At 39.6% G+C, this 16,442-nt stretch overlaps 1 protein-coding gene across 1 annotated transcript in view; it reads left to right on the top strand.

The window, feature by feature from the left end:
• prkcea (protein kinase C, epsilon a) overlaps nucleotides 1–16,442 on the top strand; it is a 71,518-nt gene that overhangs the window by 41,814 nt on the left and 13,262 nt on the right. Inside the window, exons 3-7 of the mRNA XM_041815380.1 lie at nucleotides 8,212–8,377; nucleotides 8,499–8,533; nucleotides 13,390–13,478; nucleotides 13,687–13,816; nucleotides 16,044–16,186. Of these exons, the coding sequence (XP_041671314.1) occupies nucleotides 8,212–8,377; nucleotides 8,499–8,533; nucleotides 13,390–13,478; nucleotides 13,687–13,816; nucleotides 16,044–16,186 (563 nt within the window). The remainder of the gene's footprint in view (nucleotides 1–8,211; nucleotides 8,378–8,498; nucleotides 8,534–13,389; nucleotides 13,479–13,686; nucleotides 13,817–16,043; nucleotides 16,187–16,442) is intronic.

Below are 16,442 nucleotides of genomic sequence, written 5' to 3'. Positions count from 1 at the left end.
TCGTTAACTGTCTCAAAAGTCAGCTAACTCCCCGCTAACTCCCCGCTAACTAGCCACGCTGCTCTGTTTACCTTCCTCTTACTTGCTTCTTGCCGCTGATGTGCATGTGCAGAGGAGTTTTCTGGATGGGCGCAGGAGAGAGAGTGAGCTCTCTGCTTTGAGAGTTGTGTTCAGGGACAATGGGAGAAGCGAAACTCCAGCAAGAAATGCATGCTGACGGCTCAAAACGTCCATATAATTCATACTCGGATATTCATGATATAGTCATTTTATACATCATGGGTGGCAAAAGCCAGGATACATCAAGTATACTCGATATATCGCCCAGCCCTAAACTACAGCCTTTTAAAATAAAAGATTTGTTGGAAGTACCACGTTAATCATTAATTTAACTTATTTTTAGCAGCAGTGTGTGTACAGTAAGCCTTGCTGTCACTCTATATACAGGAGCTGCTTCGTTGACTTTGCTAAGTCTGCTTCTTTGAATCATCATGGACCTAAAATGAGCAAGTTGAAACACCTTTAAACAGTTGTTTAAGCAGTTGTGATATGAATTGCTGCCGCTCATACTGTATTTGAGCCACAAACAACAGTACCCTTCTCTGTGTTGCTGTAATTACAGACATTTAAGTCCCTGTGAAGTAAATGGCAAAGTTTGTGCCTTAACACACTAGATATGTTGGAATAAGGTTGCTGTAAACGTGAAAACACTGACATCCATGTGTGAATTTTAGATTTAGACCACTACAAAGTTGTTCACCTTTTTCCTGGCTTGGTTTTATTTGAGGAGGGCAAATATTGGAGCCCATTACATCCCTGTGAGGGAATTACCCTGCTCCCCTAATGCTACAATGATATAAAATCACATAGCGGTTTATTTCAATACAATCTGTTGTTAGCTGATGCCACTGCATTTATTGAAAGTTAACAGCCAGCTACATGCTGTGTTTTTATTTATTGAGAGGTACATTTCCCAGATCTCTCAGCCAAGGTGGCCTACAGGTCATTAAAAGTATCATAAAGGAGAGATTTTTGCCAGTAAGTCTAATCTGCAACTTCTGTCTCTCTGCTCTGGTACAAAGTCAGGCAGCTGCGCTCTGACCGGAGTTTACCATAAGCTCAAGGGGCAGGCTAATTGTTGGAGTAGTAACAAACATCTTTCCTGCTGAAGGTGTGTTTTAATCCATATTTCACTTATCTTTATTCCTGGATGATTAAAAGACGCAGGTTGTGGCTTTGTCTCTCTCAAAGCAGGAACAGTTCAGTCTCTCTTGTCTCTTAGCGACACGATGCTAAAGGTTAGTTAAGTTTCTGATGATAGACACGAATCATTCCTGCCAAGTCTGTCACAATAAAAGCCCCAAATGCTAATCATCATTGAGGACTTTTATTTTGAAGAACACCAGGAAATGGAGCGTTTACAGCAGCAACTCAACAACGAAGACATCTCATAAATGGGAGGGAGACATGACTTCACAAGAGCTGTGGGATGATCTTAAACATGACAGGCAAGGAACTACTCCAGGTTTCATCCAGGAAGTGAGGAGACAGGATTTAATCTAATTGCAGGGAATTTTAGACCAGTGGTTCTCAACTGGTCTAGCGTCAGGACCCACAAGACTCTCTTACAATAAATTGTGACCCAAATTTCTAAAAAACACTTTCAACGACACATGGCTAGTTCATTTAATATGTTGCAGTTCTGAGCATGATTGGAGCAAAATACATGATGTGAAAAATGAAGGGACAAAACTAACAAGATTTACACCCTTTTTTCCCATTATTATGTGTAAATTTTTGCCAATTTTGCAGGGATCTTGAGAAATAACGTAATTATCATAAGAGAAGTAGCTTTAGTCATTGCAAGAAAAGGAGATAAATTGGTTAAAATACTGACAAAACATTAAAATGTACCCAATTTCACAGTAAAACAGAATAAAAGAAAAGGTATCAATGGATGTCTACTAAGGACTTCAGGACTTTTTGCCACCATTTTTTAATAGACACCTATTCGCGACCCACTGACAACTGCTCCGAGACCCACTTTTGGGTCCCGACCCACCAGTTGAGAACCACTGCTTTAGACCATAGCACAACACGGAGATGAGATCTCTTCTTCTACTCTGTCCTTTCATTTTTGATGATTAGCACCACCTTCTGCTTGGCCTGTTGACTTCTACTACTCATACAACAGAAGAGGATGGAGCATGCTTTGCATTTTCTTTTGCTCTTTTAAGACAGAACTTACTGTGAGGGGGATTACACAGGGCATTCACTGTGGCTGAATCAATCAGTGCTGTGCCAGGTGTATGTGGCTGAGTCAATCAGGGCTGGGCCAGGTGTGTGTGGCTGATCAGCACTGAGTGAGACCAGGTGTGGAGAGCTTATATATGCTCTTGGGTTGCAGCTCTCAGTGCAGACTCATTATCTCACCTTCAGAGGTACTGAGAGCATCTCCTTGGGATTTTTCCTGTGTCTTTCTATGTGAAGTCTCTCAAGCACTGTCGACTCTTTCCTCAGAGCTTTTTTCATTTAAATTACTAGTTACCCCAGAGGTAGTGGTTGATGCTGGAGGTATAACCAGCTTTTCTTTGTTTCTCTCTTGAACCCCAGTCTGGGCATCTTTGAGTTTCTTCTGAAGACAGTTGTCTCACTCTCCCTACAAGTCTAAGTTTCTTTTCAGCTGCACGGTGGCAGTGGTTCAGTTTCTCTTTTCTACTATTAATTAGAGCGGGAGTTATTAGTTGGGCTTATCACTTTGCTTGGGTATTCTCCCCTTTCCCTTTTATCGCTTACGATTTAGTGGTTATCCTTCTAGGATAACTTTTTGAAACCTACGGTCTGCATTTGTGTCCCACTGCCCCTCTCCCCTGACACTTACATGTAGCTTGTGCAAGAGGTCACCAATCTACGACTGCACATCAGCACTAGCCAATCACAGCACAGAACTGGGAATGAGGCAGATCTCTACAGGGGAAATTAACCTATATGGTGAAGATTAGTGAGAGAAGAAAAGCTTAATCCTTCTGGTTTTCCTAGGAAGTTCCTTTTCAGAAAAAATTCTTCTGTTTCTCCTTTATCTGTTTGTATTGATCACACCCTGAAACACCCAGAATATCTGTCTCAATTAGCACAGCGTTACCCACACACACTAACACACACAGAGTCACCTGCTGTCTGATAAGAGTGATTTTCACCTGCACCTGTGTTTCTTCACACCTGCTTATAAATAGACGAGACTGTCTGCCCTCTAGTGCGAGTGGAAATGAATATACAGTGTATGTGTGTAGGTGTGTGCATGTGTGCGTTGTAGAGCCCCAGCAGTATAAAATGAAGCATAGTTCCTATCTGTAAAGGCGGTTAAAGAGAGCAGCTGAGATTGAAGAGAGAGCGAGTGGATTCTTAAAATAGTAGGTGAGATTGAGCTACGGATTACACACTAACACACACACACTTGGAGACTCAGGGGTCCGTGTCTTGCCCTCCTCATCCATGATTGGACGCTCTGCTGTGACCTCACGACCCACTCTCCGCCCACTCCTGAACTTCCTCCCTGGGTTCAGCTGGCTCGAGTGCGTTAATATATGCTGATAAAAACAAAGTGGTTTGTGTTTGTGTGTGCGTGCTGATAGGAGGGATGGAGGGTGAGAACTAGAGGAAGAGGTGGTATTTTTAGCAGATTTATTTTTTTTCCCCTGGTGCAATCTGTTCTCTGCAGCTTGGGAGGCTGAGAGGACTCGTACTTTTCCTGTTTTTGTTTTTTTTTTCTCTTCTTTTCTCCTCTTCCATCTTTTGGCATCTGGTGGACTCAGGATGAAATTGACAATAATCTGACCTAATCTGGCCATCTGCAGTCTGGTTCTCAGGGTCTCTTGATTCCCCTGCTGTCTTTCTTGTCTGTTCATTTTGAATATTTTCATTCCTATGATAAAAAAGAAACAACATAAACCTGATAATACAAACCTTACAGTATCATACCATAGATTATGTTAAAGGAAGGGATGAAGATTGTTAATTTTAACTAATGATACCCTTATAAAACTTCTTAAAGATTTGAGTCCTTATCGATACCACTATCAATCCTTTTACATTGTTTGTTGGAAATTACAACACATTTTAACAGAAGTGGTATAAGCTTAGTAGAGCTTGAGTTAAAAAGTTTAAAAGGGTCATAATTCAACATCTTATATCTATTTTATTTTGCTGAAATTACAGATTCCTCATCTTTCCAACTGTAATGAATGAAGTTTCTCATCAAGAAGTGTATTTTGTTATTTTTATGTGACATTTGAACACATCATGACATTTTATAAAGATTCTCTCAAAGGTCATTGTTACTGAACTGATCTTCAACCAATTATAATAAAATCAGTCACATAAAATCCATATAATCTATAATGTACTATAGAGCAAACACCATTAAACCACCTTTAGCATTCTTGAAAATGAGAAGAATATTTATTTTCACATTTTATAGTTATCATCTATTTTTATTCAGATATAACACCCCACATAAATCAAAATTGTATTTTAGACTATTACTATTACAGTGGTTACCCCACCTAGGGTCAGGGCACCCCTAGGGTGGGTGCCAGAGATCTTGTGGGGGGACGGGACCCTGTCTGCTCTTTTTGTGCAAAAGTTCAAAGTTTTTAGGAAAAAATATCAAAATTTTTGTGGTTATAGAGTTGTTTATTTACAAGAAATCAAACTCAGTGTCAGAGGTTAAAATGTCAGAAATTTTCACACACACACAAAAAAAGATATTTCTGGGTTTAAAGTTTTTAAGTTTTTAAAATCATAAATTTACAACAATGTAAAGTTAAAAAAGACTAGAAGTAACCAGACTGAAAACAGTGGTAAGATTATCACCTTTTTTACTTTATTATCCCAAAAATTCAATGTTTTGTTCATGTACATATACAACTTTTAAAGTTTAATCATTTTTTTTCTCATAATTCAACAGATTTCTAATCTTGAGAATTTTCTTCTTGAAAATAACAGGTCCTTTTTGATATATATTTTTTCTAGATCGTCCCTAAATGCCGTCGTAACAACAAGTGTATGAAGGCCTGATATGTTGGGATTTTGTCAGTGAACACAATTAAAAATGATGTGTACTTTTTCCAAGTGGGTCCTGGGGCAACTTAGCTTTTCTTACAAGTAGGGGAGTCCTAAGTAAAAAAAAAAAGGTTGGGAACTGCTGCTCTAGAAGTTACATTAGGATATTTACTTTGTACTAAAATATGAACAATGATTCTTCTCAGTGACAATTAGAAATAAAGGCCTGACTACAATTAATGAGCCTCCTTCTTACAGAGCCCTGGTACCCTCTGCAATTTTGCAAGCAAAGGCCCCAGCCTTTATTTGAGGATTTATGGTACATACTTCAAAACTATCATTACTCGGTGCTTTTTCCTTGATAACCAAGCAAGAAGACTCATGATACTCTACATCCACTTCAGAACTGCTGATGAATTTCTTCTACTTGAAGTCCAGAGCACATTTGTTTTAGATTTTAATTTACTCATTCCCATCATCCCGCTGCTTCTCTTTTAGATCCAGCATGACTCCTGTGTGTGCATGCAACCCTGCATTAGGAGTGTTTCTGTATGCTAATTAGAACAGGCATGCACAAGCAGTTTTAGAAGAACTTTATGATTCCATCAAAGCTTTTTCTCAGGATCTTCTTAAATTCAAGAAACAAATCTTAGGAAGACACTGATAAATAAAGAGCAGTGTTTTTTATTCAGTCTAGGAAGATTATTTACATCCATCTTCAACCTTACTCAACTATAGAATAATGCCTTCAACTGGTACTGCTATGAGTTCAATAAGTTCTTCAACTACAGTTTGACTTATTCATAGGGATTAGGATTAGGGCTGGGGTTGATGGAAGAATAATGCTGAGCACTTCAAAAATGAAGTCACAAATAATTAAAAAAGGTAGAATGTCGAGAATAAAGATGAACTGTTGAGGATATGGTTGAAATACAGTTTAAAAATAACAGTCAAAATGTCGAGAAGAAAGTCAAAATGTCGAGAAGAAATTTGAAATTTCGAGAATTCAGTTGATATACAATGTAGAGGAAAAGTCCGACTTATTAGACTATAAGAGTGGATCTTGACTGTCTTTATAAAATGCCTCATATTGATAACGTGAAGCTGTACTTCAGAACAGAAAAAAATATATATTTTTTTATTCTTTTGGCTCATAAACACAGTGTGGTTGTCAGTGTAAAGCACTTGTGGCAAACTTGAAGGCCCACTGGCCACAACCAGCCCGCCAGCAGGTCTCATCAGGCTTGCAAGACATTTTGATGTTTTATTTAAAATATTTCTAACATAAAATTTCCTCAATCTTTTATCAGGTTGAGCGATGCCTGTGAGTTAGTTTGTGCAGTCATCTTGACCCTAATGCTTCACACCTTAATCTAATCACATGACTCACCTCCTAATTCAGTGGTCTACTTAATCTACAAGATTTCTGGTCTCTCTCTCTGCCTTAAATCAGCGCTCTGGCTTGCAACCCACCTCCACCCCAGCATCCACCTGCAGGCTCCTCAGAGGGTTTAAGATGTTAACACATCACTCCTCGATTCTGCATGTAAAATAAATCTAAAGATTTCTTTTGGTGGCTTGTCATGCCTTTATATAGAGGACATTGCAGTCAGAAGGATGTTGGAGTTGAAATTGATGTGTGGTAAATAGTTGGGATGCATGATATTGGGCTTTTGGTGATGTCCGATATGCTGATATTTATAAATACATTTTACCTGATACTGCTATTGATATTATGTTGCTCAGACCTAAAACTACAGTCCTCAAAATTACACAATTTAAAGTTTGAGGATGAACAAATTAATACATTTTAGTCCTTAAAATACACTTTCAAGTGTTAGAAATGGTAATGAACAAAGAGAAAGACTTCAGCTGATGTACATCATGTATTTGTTTATACTGCTAGTATTCACAGCTGGTATATGCAGATTTTTCTTGCCAAAATATTTGTTATAAATATTAGCAGAAATGTTCATATCTGCCAATACAAGATATCTACATCCCTAGTATACGAGATGTAGCCTCTGTACTGAGACAAGATGTAACAACTGAGCTGAACTGGCACTCTAGTGTTGTGCATCTATTTTTGAACACAAATCCTTCTCCATTCTTTCTAGTCATCTCAGGAATGAATAAATAACTCCTGCAGTTATAATTTTTATGTCCGATTTGTTTATGTCTCCATCTTTAGTAGAGCTTTGTCCTTTCTGTCTGCTGCTCTGAATCCCCCGTCTATCCATGTGCTTGCTGGATGCTCCTTTTCCAGAACATCCTTCAGCGGGACCAACGTACGTCTGTCTCCACGACGATGGCTCTTAACTGTCATTATGCCTCATCACCCCTTCTTATCAGCATGCCTGCGTGCGTGTGATTTGTGTGCGTGTGCGTCCTGGACAGATGGATGATGTATTATGTAAAACAAAGTGATCCCAATAATGGCCTGTTAAGCTGTCTCTCCCTTCTCTCACCAACATGGAAACACACACTTTCCCTGGCATACACTCCCACACACACACACACACACACACTCTGAGTCCCTAGACAGCCCGTCTGTAATCGAACTCTAGAGAGCCTCAGCAGTAACCACATGTATAACGCACCCTAGAGAGGGATAGAAGGAGAGTGAACCAGAGGCAAACTGGGACAGTAGCGCAGAGAGTAGAGTGTGTATGTGTGGGCAGGAGAGTGGAGGCGGTTCTCTTGTCTTAAGGTTACCCTCGGAAAGCGCTTGTGTTTCTGGGGAGATGCGTAGAGGAAGGGAACGGCTTGCTTGGATGTTGCTCGCTCACTGAGGAGGAGGAGTATTTTAATATGCTGTCCTTCGTTTAAGTGCCCACACACGGAAGTATAAATAGAGCGCACATGTACGTATGCACAGGCCTCTGGTAGGTGTGGGGCGTTTGTGAGGAAGAGGAAGGGAGGGGGGAAAAGGAAGATGAGAGGCCGTTGAATGATTAAACATCTCGAGCAACGTGATGCAAATGATCCTTTTAGTACAAACCATCTTAGGAAGTGAAAACTGTGTGCGTAAGAAAACATTTTAAGCACTTAAGTGTGTGAACACTCATCGAAAGTGACTCAGAAGCACAAAAAAAACCACCTTAATCCTCAGATTCATGTGTGATAAACTTGTTTTTATTCACTTTACAGCTTCAGGAACCAATGACAATGAGGAGCGAGTGTTTCGAGAGAGGATCGGTCCTCGCCGGCGACAGGGTGCCGTCCGAAGACGTGTCCATCAAGTCAATGGACACAAGTTTATGGCCACCTACCTGAGACAACCCACCTACTGCTCACACTGCAGAGATTTTATCTGGTAAACCCGCACAGCTGAACTGACCTGCTGTTACATTTCACTAAACCAACCCCTGTGATGCTGACTCCTCTCTCTCTCTCTCTCTCTCTCTCTCTCTCTCTTTCTCTCTGTGACCTGATAGGGGCGTGCTGGGGAAGCAGGGATACCAGTGTCAGGGTGAGTACTTTTCTCTGGCGGCTTCCAATTTCTCAAGTAACTTCACACATCATGTTTTATTAACACACCAGAACACAGGAGGGATTACAGGCTGCTGAATGACAGCTGTGATTTGGTCCCAAGCCACCACCGCCCTGAGCAAATGATAACCTATAGTACTCCAACATCCTGGAGAATGAGAAGCCATCCAACAACAACACATCATTTTACTAATATAATCACAGCTTTTTATCAGTGGAGATTACTACAGTAAAATCACTGGAAGCTAGAAGCTTTAAAGTCATTCATTTATACTCAGTATCCCATGATGACAAAGCGAAAACAGAATTTTAGACATTTAGAAAATTTATAGATAGAAAAACCTGACATATCACATTGAAATAAGTATTCAGACCCTTTACTCAGAACTTAGCTGAAGCACCTTGGGTATTCATTACAGTCTTGAATCTTTTTGAATACGGGGCAACAAGCTTTACACACCTTGATTTAAGGATTTTCTGCCATTCTTCTTTGCAAATCCTCTCAAGCTCAGTCAGGTAAGATGGGGGATCATTGGTGGACAGCCATTTTCAGGTCTCCTGAGATGTTCAGGTTCAAGTCAGGGCTCTGGCTGGGCCACTTTGGGGCATTCACAGAGTTGTCCCTAATCCACTCCTGTGTTGTCTTAGCTATATGCTTAGGGTCACTGTCATGCTGGAAGTCAAACCTTGAGCTCAGTCTGAGGTCCTGAGCGCTGCAGAACACATTTTTATTGAGCATATCCCTTTACCTTGCCCCATTCAGCTTTCCTTCAACCCTGACTTGTCTCCTGTTGGGCTTTTCCACCATGAATTTTTGCTGCACAGATCCAAACCAATCTGTGCTGGTTTAATTTCCCATCACCAGTTTGGTTGCACCTGTCTATGCCTTCCCCAGAATGGTCCTTCTCTGGGGTCCAAGCACACTTGCCCCGCCTCCAAGCCTGCCGCAGTGACGTCACAGAGGTTTGTCAGTATTGGGGGATGCCTCGACTCGCATACGTGTTATAGTAGCAACACATCCCAGGACAACAACATGGACAGGCATGATGTGAGTGGACAGCTGAATGAAACAGTGCTTTCCTCTCTTCTGGCAGAACAAAACCATACATTCTGAAGTGCATCTATTTAAAGTCATTGATTCAAAATGAGGCATCATCAGCTCTAGACACGCCCTCAAACAGGTGGCTCAGTTGTGGTGGAAAAGCAAATCCCTTGCCATGCTGGGCTGCCATGCTGAATCAAACCATACAGAGCCAAGTCACGCAGTGTAATGGAAAAGCCCCGCTAGTCCCTGCTGCTGGAGAAACACCCCCACCGCATGATGCTGCCACCACCATGCTTTACTGTTGGGATGGTATTGGGCAGGTGAAACATAACATTTAGAACTGAGACAACACAGTTCAGTCCTGGTTTCAACAGACCAGAGAATCTTGTTTCTCACAGTCTGAGAGTCCCACAGGTGCTTTCTTGCAAACTCCAAGCAGGCTTTGATGTGTTTCGCACTAAGGACAGCCCTCCACCAGATCAGCAGAGGGCTGCAGTGATGGTTGTCCTTCTGAACTTTGTCCCATCTCCACACAGGACCTCTGGAACTCACACATAGTGACTATCAGGTTCTTGGTCACCTCTCTTACTAAGGCCCTTCTCCCTGAATTTCTCAGTTTGGCCCAGCGACCAGCTCTTAGAAGAGTCTTTTGGAAGAGGGGGTTGTATCCACACTTAGAAGAAATTTTTTTTGAAGTCTTCCCCGGACTGGTGCCCTGCAACAATCCTGTCTCTGAGCTCTGCTGGCAGTTCCTTTGGCCTCATGGCTTGTTTATTTCTCAGACATGGTTTGTCAGCTGTGAGGCCTTCTATAGAGAGGTGTGTGGCTTCCCAAATCATGCCTAGTTGATTTAATTTACCACAGTCAAGATGTAGAAATATCTCTGCAAAGATCCAGAAAAATGGAAGGAACCTGAGCTAAATTTCAAGTGTTTTTGAAGAGGGTCTGAATACTTATGTCAATGTGTTGTGTCATTTTATTTCTTTTTAAATTATGTTTTCACTTTGCCATTATGGGGTAGTCAATGTAGATTAATATGAGAAAAAATACATGTAAATGATTGTGGCATCAGACTGTAACATAACAAAATTGAAAAAAAGTAACGAGAATACTTTCTGAATGCACTGTATATAATTTCTGTTCTGTTTTTGGGCGTCTTTTCAGGGAAACCAGGTTTAAACTGTCTTTCTGCATCATTATTTTTATTGCATTCATCATGGTCCACATTATGTGTTTCTGTGCTGCTGTGTAGCTCTTTTAGTACAATCTGCTCTTACCCCTCTGCTAGCTAAATACAGTAGCTGAACTCTCAGCCTGGGATAACTTACCACTGCCTCCCACTGTTGGCCACATAAACCAGCACTCCACAGGCTGGATCAACTTTTCAGTAGACCCCTGTTTTCTTTACATCCAGGATTATAACCTGATAAGGGAAAAAAATCATCCAAGAATAGCACCAACCCCTACCAGCCTGGTCTGCATCACTGTGTGTCATACCATGTTGTGGTTGCTTGCAATATGTTAAAATCGTGTCAGGTGGCGGTGAGTGCGATGTATGATGATGGATCCGCACTCACCGCCATGAGAGCGCTTTTCTCAGCACTTAATAGTGTAGTATTGATCACACCCATATCTAGGCTGCAGCCAACTTTGAAGAGGAAATATTTGGTATTAAAAGGGCATCTTTTTGAAATGCTTTTCTATGTCTCCTAATTAAGAAAATCAACCACATTTTTTTGCACTGGTGTGGAAAGATGAAAGGAATTATGTATAAAGATTTCTGAAACATAGGAAATTAATTTCACAAGAGTCAACAGATAAAATGTTAGATTCGAATTTGTTATGAACATTTAGTGTAAAAACACACAACCAAAAAAATCATTAGCCAAGCTTTGAAGGGAGGTGTTTGAGAGGATTTCCTCAAAAGAAGAATTTTCCTTCCAGCAAACAAGGGGGCAAAGACAAAGCCATTATCTTGAGTGATTGTGCTAACATGTTCATGTGGAGATACACTGAAGAAATTTACAGTCATATATCAAATAATCTTCAGAAATTAATGTTGATCCATTCCTCGCTTGCAGCTGCAGGGTGTGAAAGGAAGTGGTTTAAATCATTTGACTTGTCTGAGGTTACACTATCAGATTTAGTCTTTTAAATGGGGCACTACTTTGGCAAAAAAAGCACCAAGTGCAAGAGTGCTGGTGTTTAGATGGTACATGTTGCATTTCTGCTTTTTCCTTGCAGCGACTGCAGCAGAAGCTTAGATAGCTGCTGGCGTGCTAACGTTCCAGAGTTTAACATCCCATCTGTGATACTGTGTTGTGTAATGTTTTGGCAGCTCATAAGTCTTTAAATGCATTCATCTGTTACCCCAACTGGACCTCTTAGATCACTCCGGTCTCATGTGTACTTTTGATAACCAAAACCCACCATGGCTTTTAAGTTAACAGAGATTTTTTGTTTGTTTGTTTATTTTCTTAACACTCACTTGGAGTAATGTTTCCTGTTTTGATTTCTAACCTCTATTCAGATTATTCCCAAAACCACAACAGAAAAACTAAAACCATCAACCAACTCATTCATGCTTTACATTTATTTTTTCTATTTTATGCATCTAGCAAGTACTACTCTAACTGTGCCTACATGCATATGCCCTACACTCAGTACTGCACCTGAATGCATCATGTGTAGATGCAGAGACCTGCCTGAAGCTGCTGCTGCAGTAATGCTGCCTACACTTTCATCTCACTGATGCTGTAAATTCTAGTTTCTTATAGTAAAAGTTTATTGAAATAAATTTTACTAAAATGATTTCAGGTTTTGTAGATTCATTGTTGGTTTGCTGTTATTGGGCTACACTGCCTTTCCAATTGCAAGAATATTGAAGGATATAATTGCTGAAATTTTGAGCTGCATTAGCAAGTGGTCTGGTTTAGTGCAGTTTGGTACGGTGTGCAGTTATTTGCATTTCTACTTTCAAAAGTTAAGCAGTGGATCAAAAGAACTGATTTGTACTGTCCAATTATTTTTGCACTCTCTATTGGGGTACCAAGTGTACCTATATGACCCCTAAAGATGGAGCTAGACTCTCTGCTGTCCGCTGATTGGAGACAGCAGAAGGGGTTTGTGCGGGCATCTGTGCAGGCTGGATCAAATGAGAGAGCTTAGGAGCAAGTACAGAAAATCAAAGATAAGTTGAATTAGAAATAGTTTGACCTGCTGCAAGGTCAGAGTTTACTGTACCAAACTGTGCTGAACCAAACAGCACATTTCAACCAATGCCATTATTGATAAAATTGATGTTAGTCACCTTGTTCCCCCCGATATGGAGATTCCCAAAACTTAAATTCAATAATCAACCAATAACAGACTGTCTGAGACCAGCATTTCTGTCCTGCTTCAGTTAAACCTTTGTTTATGAGGTTTTGGGTACACAGCACTTTCCTTTTAAAGATTTTATTATACTTCTAAAAAGGGATTGGTCCTTTTTTATATTGATGTTTAATGTGGGTCAGTCCCATTTGCCTGACACCAGATCCCTTTAATAAGGTCAGTGTGGGCTCAGATATTAAATCAGTGTATCAAATCAATACATTGCTCGCTGCAGTGCTGTTACATCAGACAGCCATTTTGGGATAATGTCACTTTAATTCTTCTGTTTATGAACTAAACTGGGGATAAAAAATTTGGCACTGAATATTTAACATCCCTCCTTTGATCTTGAGTCCAAACTGTTTGTCACGTCTAACTTTTAAATTTAATTTGACATTTTTATGTGAATGTGCCTGCAGTTTGTACGTGTGTCGTCCACAAGCGCTGCCATGAGCTCATCATCACCAAGTGTGCCGGGATGAAGAAGCAGGAGGACACACCTGAGGAGGTATGCACACTCACAATAAAGGTTTAATTACGCAGAGAGATGTTCATTTATGTGTGTGTGTGTTTTTTTTTAATGGACAGATGTGCTTGTTGAGTCCTTAAAGCAGCTTGTGACCACAGTGTACTAATGCAGGTGCCACACTGATAATGCCACAGTGACCTCTTTGTAACACAGACGTGCGTTTCTGTTTGTGTGTCTCCCTCTGTAGGTGGGTTCACAGCGGTTCAGTGTTAACATGCCCCACAAGTTCAGTATCCACAACTATAAGGTCCCCACCTTCTGTGACCACTGCGGCTCCCTGCTGTGGGGCCTCATGAGGCAGGGACTGCAGTGCAAAGGTAAGTTCACTGGCAGAAGGATTTATTTATATTGTGAAGCCTAAAAATAGTCTCCTCAAGTTAAGGTTGAAATGTGAAAGTGACTTTCCCTCCTGTCATTTTATTCAATATAATTTTTCATGTAGGTCATTATTTTTTCCAGCATTTGAAATAAACACATAGATTCCAATATGCAATAATTAGTAACATCTAAAAAGACATTAAAATGTTTGTGTCACAAATAATGCCATTAGTTGATATTCATTTTTGTTCCACTGTCTGTACTCTTCCTGTCAAGATGACTTGACCCCCCACACCCCTTCAACTAAACTAGGACTAAAAATTTAGGTCAACTCCCTTTTTGCCATGCAGAAGACAAGACTAGACAAAAATAGATTTTTCAAAATAAAAACTCCTATGAAAAGCAAGTCAAGTTTTCATCAAAGAATAAAATGTTAGTGTTGGACTTGTGAATGATGAGAATCCATGTTTCTCCACTGTGTATATTCTATAAAACACAAGGAAAGATCGATTTTCTTCAGTGTATTCTACAGTTATTTAAGTATTGACTGTGCATTAAATGAGTTTTTACATCCATAATAATTTCATGATATAGAAAATGAAATAAGCTCAAAGAAAATACTTTTTTGACCAGTGTTAATTTTGTCAACTAAAACCATTACTAAAAATGTTTGACTACCTTTTTCCATGAGAAAGACGAGACTAAAAATAGATCTTTGATGACAAAATCTCTGACAAAAGTAACTTTAGTTTTCATCGAGGACTCTGAATTGAGACTAAAAGGTTATTTAGTTTTCATCAACATTCACAATGTTTGGTGTTTCTCCGCTGTGTCTGCAACTCCTCTGCCTCTCAGCTGTAGAAAGCAGGAGTCCCAGACAAGTATGATTTTGCAATAGATTCATGCATAGAAAATAAAGGCTTGACTTTGAGTTTGGACTAAAATGTTGAGGCTTGATATTGGCTAAAACTGAACTAAAATGTTTTTAGTTTTTGTCGACTATAAAGGGTAAAAATGACGAAAATGCTACTTAAACTAGCAAACATTTTTAACACGAAGACCAAGAAACTTAGCTCTGGTTTGGACTAAAAGTTAAGATCAAAATGTAGGGGCTTTTAATTACTAAAAATGGACTTGAATGTTTTTCGTTGATTAAAGGTAGGTTTGTGGAAAAAAAGACCAAAATGTACCTAAAGCAAAAAGGCACTTTAATCTAAAGACTAAGACTAAATTTAAAATAGCTGCCAAAATTCACACTGCTTGGCCCCCCTCAAGGGTCAGGACTCTTTGATGAATGTGGATTTAGAGGATGTCTGGGAGCATTTACAGATAGTTGTGCTCATACAGAGAATGCATGCTGTCTACGAGAATGATGTCTGCTGAGAATACAGATAGCCTGCTGCCCCTCAGCACCTTTATTTGTCCTTCTTTATTTTTCATCAGTATGCTGCCTTATTCTCTGTAACTATATACATTATATAAAGAGAGATGGGCAGTTACCAGTTAATTTTCTGTGCCATGCAGGGAGACACTTCAGTTTGTTCTCTATATTTCAAGGGAGCTGAACAGAAACTAATAAAGGGTCCAAAAATGAAAAAAAAAGAGACATTTTAATGATAGTAGTTTCATAATAAATGCCAGTGCACACTTAAAAATCAAAATCAAAACCTGGTTTAAGAGAAATTTTCAGAAATGTTAGGCTACAGGCCAAAGAACAAGTAGTGACTATCAGAGGCAGTAACAGTAATTCTTTGGAAGAGATTTTTAAAGGTTTGAAACTGAATTTAGTTCGAGGTTTTTTTTTTTTTTTTTAACTTACTGGACTGAATAAAATCTGCGACAGGTATTCCATGAATGACTGTAATTACACCCAAGATGATGTGTACTATCAAGATGCATCGTTTACTCAATATTCTTTTCCTATTTAAAAAAGCCTTTTTCTTTTCCCTGATGATGACAAAGCCAAAGCCATGAAGCCAAAAAGCAGTTTCATTTACATGCATACCTACTTATTTGCCTACCTACTGTAGTTTAAACACATAAAGTGTGTTTACAGTAACAGAGGATGCTATGCAAACTGCTTTACCGATGCTCAGAAAAACATTTAATGATGTTTCAAACACTGAGTCATAAAAGCCAGCAAGAAAGTTGGAATAAAACAGACTGTTAAAAATAAAAGAAACCCTGCCTGTATGTAACCTGTATGTGTTTTTTTTTGTTACACAGTGTGTAAGATGAATGTGCACCGGCGGTGTGAGACCAATGTAGCTCCTAACTGTGGTGTGGACGCCCGAGGTATCGCTAAGGTCCTGTCTGACCTGGGAGTCACACCTGACAAGATATCCAACACCGCTCAGCGCAGGAGGAAGGTAATAAGTCATTCTCGCTGACACTGCACAGTCGTACCTTATAAATAAGGATGATTACATGATGAAGGTTTTTACCGAACAGTTTAAACACACAAGGAAGTCTAAACTTGATTTGATTGTTAAAAAATACCCAGATAAGGTCTAATATTTTGGGGAGAACAACAGTAAGGACTTTTCATTAATTTACAGATTAATTGGTATATTGCAGTATGATTGATCTATAAGCTGTATATACCAAAATATGATAAGACAGACA

This window comes from Cheilinus undulatus, linkage group 20, assembly GCF_018320785.1.
Source record: "Cheilinus undulatus linkage group 20, ASM1832078v1, whole genome shotgun sequence".
Lineage (NCBI taxonomy): Eukaryota > Metazoa > Chordata > Actinopteri > Labriformes > Labridae > Cheilinus > Cheilinus undulatus.
This window is presented reverse-complemented; position numbering and strand designations above follow the sequence as displayed.